Source organism: Cydia strobilella, chromosome 8 (genome assembly GCF_947568885.1).
Source record: "Cydia strobilella chromosome 8, ilCydStro3.1, whole genome shotgun sequence".
NCBI lineage: Eukaryota > Metazoa > Arthropoda > Insecta > Lepidoptera > Tortricidae > Cydia > Cydia strobilella.
This window is the reverse complement of record NC_086048.1, coordinates 12981875-12994117: the sequence shown is the minus strand read 5'-3', so window position 1 is coordinate 12994117 and position 12243 is coordinate 12981875. Positions and strand designations below refer to the sequence as shown.

The 12243-nt window shown below is 38.9% G+C and overlaps 1 protein-coding gene across 3 annotated transcripts in view; it reads right to left on the bottom strand.

Moving 5' to 3' along the window:
- The window catches only part of LOC134743733 (phosphatidylinositol 4-kinase beta), an 80898-nt gene that overhangs the window by 3529 nt on the left and 65126 nt on the right, over positions 1-12243 (bottom strand). For 2 of the 3 annotated variants that reach the window (XM_063677356.1, XM_063677357.1), the window contains exons 4-9: positions 3329-3592; positions 2936-3097; positions 2097-2330; positions 1800-1978; positions 821-932; positions 95-236 (exon numbers count right to left, since the gene is read on the bottom strand). In XM_063677356.1, coding sequence (XP_063533426.1) covers positions 95-236; positions 821-932; positions 1800-1978; positions 2097-2330; positions 2936-3097; positions 3329-3592 — 1093 coding nt within the window. The remainder of the gene's footprint in view (positions 1-94; positions 237-820; positions 933-1799; positions 1979-2096; positions 2331-2935; positions 3098-3328; positions 3593-12243) is intronic. The other variant, XM_063677358.1, reaches the window with a different exon arrangement.

The following is a 12243-nucleotide window of genomic DNA, read 5'->3' as shown; positions in this document are numbered from 1 at the left end:
TGAGAAAAAACAAATTATGACTAACGAAAACGCGGACGAACCGTACATTATGCCTTAAAACTTTATGGGAAACAATAGAGACCCATGTACTCACACATGCGCATAAGCTCGACGATGTGTATGATCTGGTCGCAGTGCTTGCGCGCCGCGATGAGACCGCGCAGCATCAGGATCTTGAAGTAGCCGAACATGTCCGAGTTCTCGCCGTCCATTACTTCTACGAACTCTTGCGTCAACTGCAATGCCATCAAACACTCGTTACATAACAAAAAGTTTATTTGCCAAAAAGTGTACAAGTTTTTCTTAACCTATGACTGCCACACTAGACTATGCCCGTCTTGTGGAGTCAGATTGAAAACAATAATAATTTGAATTCCTACGCTGAAGTGGTGTGGCCTACGGTGAAGTTGGCGACCAGTGACGGGACACGCGCGGAACATATAGGTAAGCCTTTTTACAGTGCCTGAGGCAAGCTAGCGGCCATATTGGGATGCTGTGGGCCTGGAGCCGGCTGGTCGGCTTACTATTAGGGTAGGTTATATCACCCTAGAACAGGGGTCTCCAAACTACGGTCGGAGTCGGAACTGGCTCGCAAGCCTGCCTATTTGATCCGCGAAAGGGAAGTGCAGGCTGTGGCCCTCGGGTCAAAAATATTGAAGTTTTACGAGTATTAAGTAATTCCTAATTAGTGATTTGATAAAACATGAACCATAAACTGATACAGTATGTGTGTATGTACCTATTTACAATCTTCGTATTGCAAATATAAACAATCAATACATGTCATCAACTTGAAGAATTTGTAATTCGTTAAACATACCTTAAAAGGTGAACTCTCAAATCCCAGGTTCTTAGGTGAAATGGAGAAAATAAAACCAAAATCGATGTGGATAATGTGTCCTGCACTGTCCAGCAGAATGTTTCCATTATGCCTGAAACAAAACATTACCATTATACAAGGTGTCTCATCTCACTCAAACCTAAAAAAAGTTTGTTCAGAATCGACAGGAGAATCGATTGCGTTATATTTAAATGGGGGTATTTTTATTTTTTTCGCATGCCCAGTCTACAAGTTTGTAATGCAACAATATCAATAACTAGCATTTGACACGTTGTTTGACACTAAGCAGAAATTAGAGCAGTTAAGGGTGTTTAACTGGCCATTGGTAAACCTTATCTAGTTGTAGTAAGGTATACAAATAGTCAGTTAACAGTGTTTACGATGTTAGGTAGCAATTGGTTTACGTCACTAAAACGACAAAGCATCTTGTGAACAGTCTGGCAAAAAAGAGTAGAAATTAAAAAGTGGCAACACTGTAGTGTCCTACTAGTTCTACTCTTTTTTGCCACACTGTAGAATTACCAATCGAATAGAATTGTTAAGAAAACTAAAAAACTAATATTTTTTTGAAATAATTATCGGATAAAACAATAAATACTCAAGATGAGTCAAAAAAAATATGTTGGGGTATCTCAGGTTTTCAGTGGCTCAAATAACATCGTGTATAAAGCGGAGCGTTCTTACTACTTACTTAGTACTTAAATGTAACGATTCTATGATTGTTTTGAAAAACCGTCAAGGGTGGAACTGGGTCGTTCGGCTAATGCGTTTGCCGAATAAAAGTATGGAGTTGCCAGGAAACCGGCATAGTTGATGCGGCGAACGTCATCCAAGTTGCGACTTCATTCAACATATTAGTAACAGCTAAGAATAATGACGACAAGAAATTCAAGTTCTATGATTTCATAAGCCTAGATCACCTTCGGACCGTTGAAACAGGGTAAATAATTATTATCACCTGTCTTTCAGCTGCAACAGGTAGCTGGTGAGCGCGTACGCAGCCGCGGACTGCACGAAGTTGTTCTGCGCGCGCATGAAGCCCTCACTAGTGGGGGGCCCGTGTTCGAGCTCCAGCCACGCGCGGAGCGATTTGCCCGATTGCTTCTTGATTTGGTGCAGTGATACAGAGTTTAGTACCTGGAGAAGAGTGCAAGGTTAGAAACAGTTGTCTATAATCGTAAGTTAGGAACCTGTCGAATGTCGTGTTCACGACACAGTCGTGTAAATAACGTATAAATTACTGAATGACACTTACCGGTTGAATGAGACCTGACTCCCTATCCAAACACAGGATTTCATAAGGGTGCAACTTGAGTGGCACTCTCTCCAAGTCCCAAACAGCCTGAAGTCTTCGCAGTAGTTGTGCGGCGAGCATTTCTTGTCGAAGGTCGTCGCCGACTTTAACGATGCAGCCGAGTAGCCGCCAGCCCGCCAGGGAGCCGTAGGGGGAGGAGGAACGCATGCGAGCGAGCTTGCTTTCCCAGGATTCCTGAATAACAAAAATATGTTTACCTTAATAATTTGCCACATACACACATACACTAAACAGTCGGAAGTTAGTTTTTCGTAAAACCGACTGCCTCTTCAGTCACAAAAGCTATACAGTTTTTATTTGGAAACCGGTGTCGTTATCGTCTCGACCATACTACTGAGTTGTTAAAATGTGTTGTACTCCCAGCCGCACAATTGCATAGCCATTTTATTAATGACTTCATTCATAATATGTTCGACCAATTTTGCAGCTCGCTGTACCTTGAGCGATGCTCAGAGTTCCTCTTCGGGACAGATTCAGAAATGGAAAAAGTTCTAGAATAAGATATAACACACATGGTTTGTTGGCGGGCCACATAGCCGAAAAATAGGATGCTTTGTCGAGCCATTAAAGTCAGAGTAGCGAAGGGAGCTAGAAAATCGCAGCGTAGTATCCTCAGCACGGCAAAGTGGACGAAAAGCCTCAAAAGGCTTGGAGCCGGTAGATGGGGTCATTGCAGTAACGCAATTTGTGGTAATTGATGGACAAAGCCCATGTTCAAGTTCAGGAGTCGAGTGACAAGACACAAGCACAAGCGAGCTATAGTTAGATAGAGCAGGCACCTTGAGCGCGAGCGCGGAGGGGTCGGCGGGGTCGTGGCGGAAGGTGTTGGGCGGCGGCGCGGCCGTGGCGTCGGCCAGCCGTCGCCGCACCTCGCCCGCGCCCACCGCCAGCGACTCCCGCGATCCGGCTGACGACGCCGACAGTGCTGATACTGCTGACACCTGCCGAATAACAACATACCTACATTAGGTTCAGTTCACTTTCACTGTTCACTTGGCGCTCTGTATCTATTCGAGTCATTGATTTTATGGTGCGCTAAGAATTGGCGAACTTGAGACCGCGGATCCCACATACAAAATGGGTATACCTACAGTTTTGGGGAACGATCTAGCTTATTTACCAAACATAAGTTCTTATTAAGTAGGTAGGTAGTAAATAAAATAAAAAGTAACCTGTGAAACGCTGTCCGGCTGCGGCGCTCTCGCCGGGTACTGGCTCAAGTCCTCATCATCATGACTCCAGCAGTCTCCAGCATCAACATCATCCAACGCGGAGTACAGAGACAGCGCGGGCCACTCCGGCACGAGGTTCTCCTCGCTCTTCGTGTGCCGGATGGGGGGAGAGTGGGGCGCGGGCGGCGCTGGTGGGAGTAAACGTGGGGGAAGTGGTTCGTGGCCCTCTGTTTCTAGGACTTCCACGTACATTATGTAGGGGGCCTGCAACAAGATAAATACTAAGATAAGTATACCGTCTCCTATAGCCAATTGGTTATCTCAATCAAACCTAGTAAACAGTTGAGGTCAAAATATTAGTAACCAACGTTAACGTACCTACCAACAATTTAGTTTATTTTATTTTAATTGTAATAACAATAACTACAAAAAAACTCGACTCAAAATTTGTTTATGATAATTATAAGGCACCAAGGCATCCTAAAAGGTGCGGTTAACTTGTGCCATTTCCTTGCCACTGCAATATGTTCTAAAATTACCCGATTCCTCATACGGGTAAAACCGATCATGCTTGATTTACGAACACACGGCTACAGCTAATTCACAAACAGTGCCAAATGACTCAACGATCCTTTTTCGCTTAAAATTTAAATACTCATGCAAGGCGGATACTGACACACTTGTTTCGTTACCACTTTCATAATATTCTACATAATATGTATTATACTTAATTGCTCGTGGCTTGTTTTTTCACCGATTTAGTAAGAAAGTTCTCTGAGATTCACTTTCAGTCCAACCAGTGGACCACAGTTATGTCAACTTAGGTGTATTCGGGTACTTCCGAAAAGTTCAGAATTTCAGGACTGTAATATGATGGATTTATGGGTGATTTTCGGAATTAGCAGACATTTTGAAGTAGATAGTCGGAATTACACGAATAAGCCATACAATAAAATTTATGCAATAACAGATGCTATCTGTTAGATAATTACTTTCTATTAGATAGTATGTTAAGTTGTATTTAACCGACCTCTACAAGAAAAGGAATGTGGCAGTCAACAGTCAACACACTGATGTCGGAAGCGAGAGAGATGAGAAAATGCATTGCGTTACGAGCAATATGCGCGGCATACAATGTCGTTTCCTGTTGAATCACTGTCCTGAGCTTTATAAACATAGTTAACATTACAAGGTAAATTAATGTGCGCTGACGGAAACAATTGAGTAAATACTGTAAATAGAAATATTTTGCGTCTTTATATCAAAACTTCAGTCAAATCCTTTAGCACTACTTCTTTCAACCATGTTTCAGGTCCTATATTCCATCGGGTCGTATATTACAGAGTAGAAAGCTGTAGTCCCAAATTGTTGCGTGTGTGAGCATTTCAGTCGCTTACTAAACTTCTGCCTTTTATAGCAACGTCGTACAAACAAACATACCCAGGCTTCCTCGCAAGTTTTATGGTTGCAGTAAATGCCACCCATCCCATTCATCACCCTCATTTCCGCTACTAATGTTTTTATTTTATAGGCGTCGTACAAATATTTTGTGATAACATTAGTAAACTATATTTATTGTATGCATCCTAATGATTCTTACTAACGTCCCTACTTCATACGATACAATAGAAACGTTACAGGCCTATCAACCAACAATTATCTAATTAAAACAAATTCATAACTCCAGACACTATTACCATACTTAAGTAAATACATATTCTCGTCAGTATCTTTGTAATAAAATAAATTATTGTCTTTACTGAGTTGTAATAATCGGTGAACCAAATCGTCATGCTCCAGAACATACTTGCTAAATAGGCCGATCCCTGTCCTAAATTCCTTTTGTCGACTCGTATCGACGCCAACTATTAGGGAGCCGATTTACCATTTAAGGCGGTTCCCTTAACGGACCGACACCAGAGCTTATGAAATCAATTTCTTGTGCTGGCACATCGTGCGGTTCTTTTATCAGACTTCATGGCCACCAAATTAAACGTAGGTCTCCAAATCCATAGCGTTAATGTTTCGTCTGTAATAGTCAATAGATGTTAAAAGCTAACGATAAAAGGTCATCTTTGCAGCATCCGAATCAGGAAAAATAAGGATAACCATAAATAAATTTTTCTACAAATGCAATAAAGGAGCGAAAAAATGTATCCGTAAAATAAGGAAACTGAACACTTTTACATAAAAACTATTAGCGATATAATTAATATACCTACGTTACTTCTATAGCGAATAGCGACTGATACCTCTATAGAGAAGCTGAACTGTTTTTCATCCCTAAAGTGAAGCAACGAAACAACTTTGGCACTAGATTTTTCATACTGTCAACAAGTATTAATTAAAATGCGAATATACGGATCCAGTCCCAGCGCAGCTCCTGCGTGTCGTGAACGGTATCGCTCAATCAGCTGAAGGTCGACCGGTCACGGGATCCGTAATTCGGTCCACGAAAGTCGATCAAGCGCTAGATCGATAGTAATAGTTTTAAGTTATCGAGGTAAACGTATAGGGCCACTTTTTAAAGTGCGGAAGAAAAATTGTTATAAATCGTTTCGACCTTGCGGTTGTGTTGACACAATTGCATGTGAAACCTTTGTCTGCTGATAAGTGAGTCGCTTAACTTCAAACTCGGGTAAATCCAACTGTCAGATTTTGCGATTTTGGTATTAAGTAAAGGTAATAGGGTAGATATTTCCTAAGAGGGTCGAATGGATTTATCCGAGCTTAAAGTTAAGCGACACAAGTGGTTGTTATTATAAAATGATCGAGCGATTCGTTTAAAACTAAATTAATTACTAAGCTGTAAAGCGGTGAGGCTACTAAAGCAGAAGTCGTGAGTTCAAACGAACACCAACTCGTATCGATGAGTTGCTCAAAAATAATGTACCCACAGTCACCAGTCCACAGTCATTTAATTACCAGTTGCTCTGGTGAAGGAAAACACACAACTAACAAAACTCCAAAAAGAACCTAGCTTTTCTCTGTCATCGCTTTTGTAAAAGCGCCATCACCAATCGTTGGGATTAGGACGGTTTATTATTTAGCCGGGAACCCGCCAGGTAATGGAGCTCACCGATTGATACGGCTCAGGTAAAACAGCGTAAATGCAATGCAATTAAATTAGAGTTGTCATATATAATCTACACATACATATCTTTACAACGATACTCTTATGAGATATCGTCACACTCGATTACGATGATGAAATCAAGACATTGCGCATTTACATCTTGTTGGTTCCGAGTACGTGTTCCTACAACGAGAGGAATCGTATAAATCAACCTGCCAGAAAAGTCAACTCGATGTGCAAATAATCCCAGAGTAAGCTGTGTGCTTCTTGGCTGGATTTACAATCCGCTCTGAGACTATATTAAGAGCCAACAGGAGTGGTCATTTCTCCATACAAACGTACTCGACTGTTTCCTCCGTGGTTTTTGAAGCTAGAGGAATGATTTTTTCAACACAGATTAATATTGTCAATATCTGTGTCGGTGTGTTTTGCTTTTTTTGATATTTTTGTTTTTTAAGGCGCTAGAGCCCTTCAAACATGGCCAAAAATGGCCTCACTGACTATGCCGCAATGAGAGGCGTGGTATTCAAAACTGATATCAATTTGCCAAAAAATCAAAACAGTCCGACACAGACAATTTCATAATCATTTAGATTTCCAAATTTGGTTACGATTGGTTAAGTTTTGGAGGAGGAAACAGTCGAGTACAAAACCTCGATTTTTGAGATTTTTACGCAGGATTTTTCGCCTAAGCTGCAGTTGTCCTTATCGTACTAATTTTAGGGGCGGGGTCAAGTTTCTAAATACGTACACAGACAGAAAAGTGACGGGCAATAGTCGATATTGAATGTCGTAATGTCGATAATCTAGTGATGTGATAAGATCGATAAACCATAACAGTCGCGATTTGCCTCTTAGTAGGCGAAGTAAGTAAAGTGAGTATGCACTTTGGCCTCAGGGGATATCGTTTAATACTATTTATTATTCCTTGGTTCATACAAAGCTGAGCTGACGCACTAGCTACGAGATTAAGTCCTGGCTACCCCCCAAAAAGGAAGGGGAAAAGTCGGCTTCTGCGGTCCAGTTTGCCTCTATTTCTACCTATCTGTTGATCATGATCTATGAGATCAAATTTGGTATAAATTTTGTGTAAATTAGGGACGAATAATTTATTTTAGAAACAATAGTTTCACATTTTCATATACAAATCTGAATATATGAACGAAACATTAAAATTAAATAAATATTTAAATGTCGCTCCCAAATAACAAACGTGATTTTTTTGCTGTTTTTTGCGTAATGGTACGAAACCCTTCGTGCGCGAGTCCGACTCGCACTTGGCCGTTTTTTGTTAATAGCTTTTGAACTTTTTTTAAGTGGGAATAAATTAACGCTTCGAATACGTTTTTCTAGACATCATTCCGAATCCAATGAGGTATCATACGTATTTTTAGGAATTAGTATCTCTATTAGTGGCAGCCGTACAAGCCCAATTTCAATGAAAAACCGCAAATCGATGTACAGGTTAGCCGTTTGGCACACGCATACTAAGAGGTCAAAACAAAATTTTTGACCCGCAGTTCCTAAGAAAATCCCTTTTTTTTGTAAATTAAAACAAATAGAATTTTCAAAACATACCAAGTTTGGGGTCAAGCTAAAGGGTTAAAGAGGTATTTCCCGTTGGATATATGGATATTACGTATCATTGTATGATTAATATGTACCGTATCTGCAGTACAGTTCCATAAGTCTCGTAAAATAGGTATTGAGTAGATTGTGTCACTTTGTATTGAAAAAAAAAAACTAAATAAAATTATTTTTAAAATTGCTTTTTTGGGGTTCGATATGAGAATATCACGTATCATTTGTGGTATATTGTACAAAAAAAAATCAGCCATATCGTAACTGGAGGAGTCCAAACTTGGTATGTTTTGAAAATTCTTTTTGTTTCAATTTAAGAAAAACCGGCCACGTGCGAGTCGGACTCGCGTTCCAAGTCTGTACATTACAAAATTTAAACAATGTATTTTTTATATGAAACGTGAGTGAAATGTCTTTAAAAAAACCCGTAGGGGTCGGATCAAAAACTAAGTAATTAAGTCCGACTCACGCTTGACTGCAATTTCCAATAGGTTTTCCTGTAATCTTTTGGTAAAGATCTATTTTGTGTATTTTTGTTTTAAATTTTAGATCCAGTAGTTTCGGAGATAAAGAATGATCATTTTTTGCCTATTTTCTTGAATAACTTCTAAATTATTTATCCTAAATTATAAAAAAATGTATTAGAGATTCTCACAATGAGCTCTTTCATTTGATATATAACACGATATAGTTATTATAGTTTAAAATACTTTATTTTTAATTTTCTCATTTACCCCCTAAAAGTGGTCCCCATGTTTAAAATTCATTTGTTTACGTTACATGTCCGTCTTTGGGTCACAAACTTACATATGTATACCAAATTTCAACTTAATTGGTCCAGTAGTTTCGGAGAAAATAGGCTGTGACAGACGGACACACAGACAGACAGACGCACGATCCTATAAAGTATAAGGGTTCCGTTTTTCCTTTTGAGGTACGGAACCCTAAAACTGGCTAAAATGTAATGATGTGGTATTTTCAGAATCGCTTCAAAAAGCCCTTTCGTATGATAGACAAGAGAAGATTACGATAGGTTTGAAAAAAAAAAAATATAAAAAAAAAGGTTTCAGCACTCCCTCCTAAAGGATTTTTTTTTAGGAACTGCGGGTCAAAAAAATTGTTTTGACCTCTAGTATACGTGTACCAAACGGGTAACCTGTACCGATGTACAGGTTACAGCCGCAAATCGATATTTGCGGTTTTTTTATGCGAACAGCTTACACTATATTTTTCACCACCTTGAACGTTTTGTAGACTAGAATATTGTCCCAAATTGGGGTTTCATATTTATTCCGACCAGAATTAGCTCTTCAAACATTTTTATCAAAATCTGACTCATAAATAAAAAACGGACAATTAATAAAACTGTATAATTACATCAAAGTAAGAAATATCACATGTCACATGTTTCTTTGTTATGATATTTTATCTAACCTGAGGCTAATTTTTTCTATTCCACGTAGCCGGAGAGCGGCAAATTTGTTTTTAATCACACTTGCTCGAAAAGATCTTATTCTATGCAGGTGTACTGAAGGGAAAAGGCGTTAATGTTCCCGCGGGAGTTATAGCTTTCTTTTTTAATTAGGTATGTGACTAATTCATACGAACCAAGTAAGTTATAAGTAAAATACTTTGTTTAAAGTCAAGGTATAAGGGAGTTTTACTTTTAAAATACTTACGACTATAATTTAATATTTAATTGGATTAATTTAACAGCCGTTATCTTGTATGTTTTTATACAACAATGTTTTCTTGTATGTACATGTTATGTTATGTTTTTTTACCCTTCTGTACCTCGAAATGTTAATTAGATTGCAGGTTGTAGAAGGATATTGAATTCAGTTACTTAAAATCAAGGAGTTAACCACAATAACAGGGAATAAGCAAACGCTTAGTGGTGGTAGCGAGCGAACGAGTTCAAATCGAAGAATAAAGTAAGAAAAGAACTGGGTGGTGTGTGGCGTGGTATTTGGTATTATATGCATAGCTATAGCGTAGAGCGGGCCGGCCAGCGGAGGCCGGCGAGGAGCGCAAAATGCGTTCGCGTCTGTGTGCGTGCACCACACACACTGGAATAGTCCCTCGCTACGCGGTACCGCCCCCGTCAGAGCGACGGCGATATTCAACTTGAAATCTCAAAATTGAACCCGGGCTCACCTCCTGTTGGCTCTTAACACAGGTAACAGCCACAGACAAGCACTAAGTACAAAACGTACAACGTCGAGCAAACTTGACGTTTACAGGAAAATAACCGAGAATCCCGAGATAAATAAATAAATCACTTTCGAATAAATCATGCTTTTGGTGTGCGCTAACTACATTAAATAGTAATAACAACACCGAACAATCTGACTGAGCAAAACCACGAGCAAAACAAACACGCAAAACGACAGGACAGGTTCCCGAGTAACCGTTTAAACCAGTTACAAACCGTATGAATGCCTGTTGTAATATTATATAAAGAACAATAAAAACCTGGTTCTAAGGTCGCAATAGAATACGTTTATTATCGTTTAATCGATGCAATAAAACTTGGCATTAACCGGATCTCGTGATAATTTATTATAATAATATTATGCACGGTAATTCCGAACCCATTGTCTCGAATAATATCCCACGCAAGAAATTCGTGCAAAAACATTTACGAGATTTCTATAGCTTGTGCTGAAAAAATACTAAGACTATGCCACGAATACTGCAACAAACAATATTTAACAAGAACAAGTCATTTTTATCCTATTAAGACGAAAAGGGACGACCGCCTCGAAACCGGTTTTCCATACAAACGTATTCCCCATTTTCCTCTCTGGATATTAACATTATTGAAAATATTATTACACAATTTGATGTATTTTTAATCATAGCTATACCCGACCGTTCGATTTTTACTTTATTATAAGTTACCATTTAAAATTTTGTATGAAACCTGTTTTTCGCCCCTAACTCTTATAATAATTTAAAAAAAACGAACGGTCGGGTATAGTTATTATTAAAATACATCAAATTGTGTAAAATCATTTTCCATAATGTTAATATTAAGCTTCTGTACCGTTATTTGAAGCCTATATTTTAATATTTGAGAGAGCGATGCAGTTTGTCAGTGACGAGCGGTTCCGGTTCATGATTGTGCTGACATCTACCGGCATGTTTCCACTTTAACAATTTCAGTTTTAACCCCCTCCAACTCCACCAGCGACCGTGGCGTGCGGCCTCGGATTTAGTTCATTGGCGTTCTGTTTGTCGGAACGTTCGGTTCACTACAAAAAATTCTTAGAAATTCTTAAATTCTTAGAATTTTTTGTAAGTACTAATTAAAAGTATTTTTTTTTAAACGGTGTTACCGTTCGATTATTAATATAATTTAAATTTAAAACATTTGACGGACAGCTCGGGTTCGTTAACGTGTTTAGAGAAGCTGACACGTGATCGATTCACATCGCGAGCGCAGCGCAGCGGTCGCCGTAAGTAAGCGACTTTTATATTATTTTGTTTACCGTGAATCGATTCGTCTTAACAATTTATAGGCCTCCGTTTTAGTGTCCTCCGAAAGGGAGGTTATAACGGTTTCTATTTCAAAATAGAACTGCCTAATTTCAAAGGTCTTAAACAGACGCGCTCTATGACGTCGTAATTTATGCTAAGTAATCACTGTGTGTTTGCATTTAGTATTTTTAGGCTAAAGTAATTACAGTGTTAATGATAGTGAGATATACCTATGACCTGATATTTTCCGTGCATTTCCACATTTTCTGGTACTGTGCTGCTGTAATAAAAATTATTTTCCTTTGCATTGAAATCGAAATATCACAAAAATAAAGAAATGCCATTTTTGGTATTGGCACCATTAAACAGTTACTCTAGTCGCTTCCAAACTAGGGTCCTATCTGCCTTAAAGTCGACGAAGCCCAGCTGTCGCTGGGCTTCTATTTCCGCTCTGAAGAGCGAAAGGTAACTAACAAACCTACATCGAAAACCTCCCTTTTCGATCTTTGTGTCTATAGTCTTTGGAAAGTTTTCTCTTAAGTATTGCCAACTTTGGTTGCACGGTAGTCACGGTACCGTCAGCACCTTTGAATTTTATTTTCAATTAAGGGTTTTGTACCTAACAATAAATACTTAGCTGTTAAAAGCTGCCTGCTAGTTCAAGCAAGGGATTGGAAAGTGAAACTCTTGTATGTAAAACTGAGGTATCTCTATCCAGTTTGTGTTGTTATGAATTTTGGTTAATAAGTATTTTTATACATACAAAATGTTGATT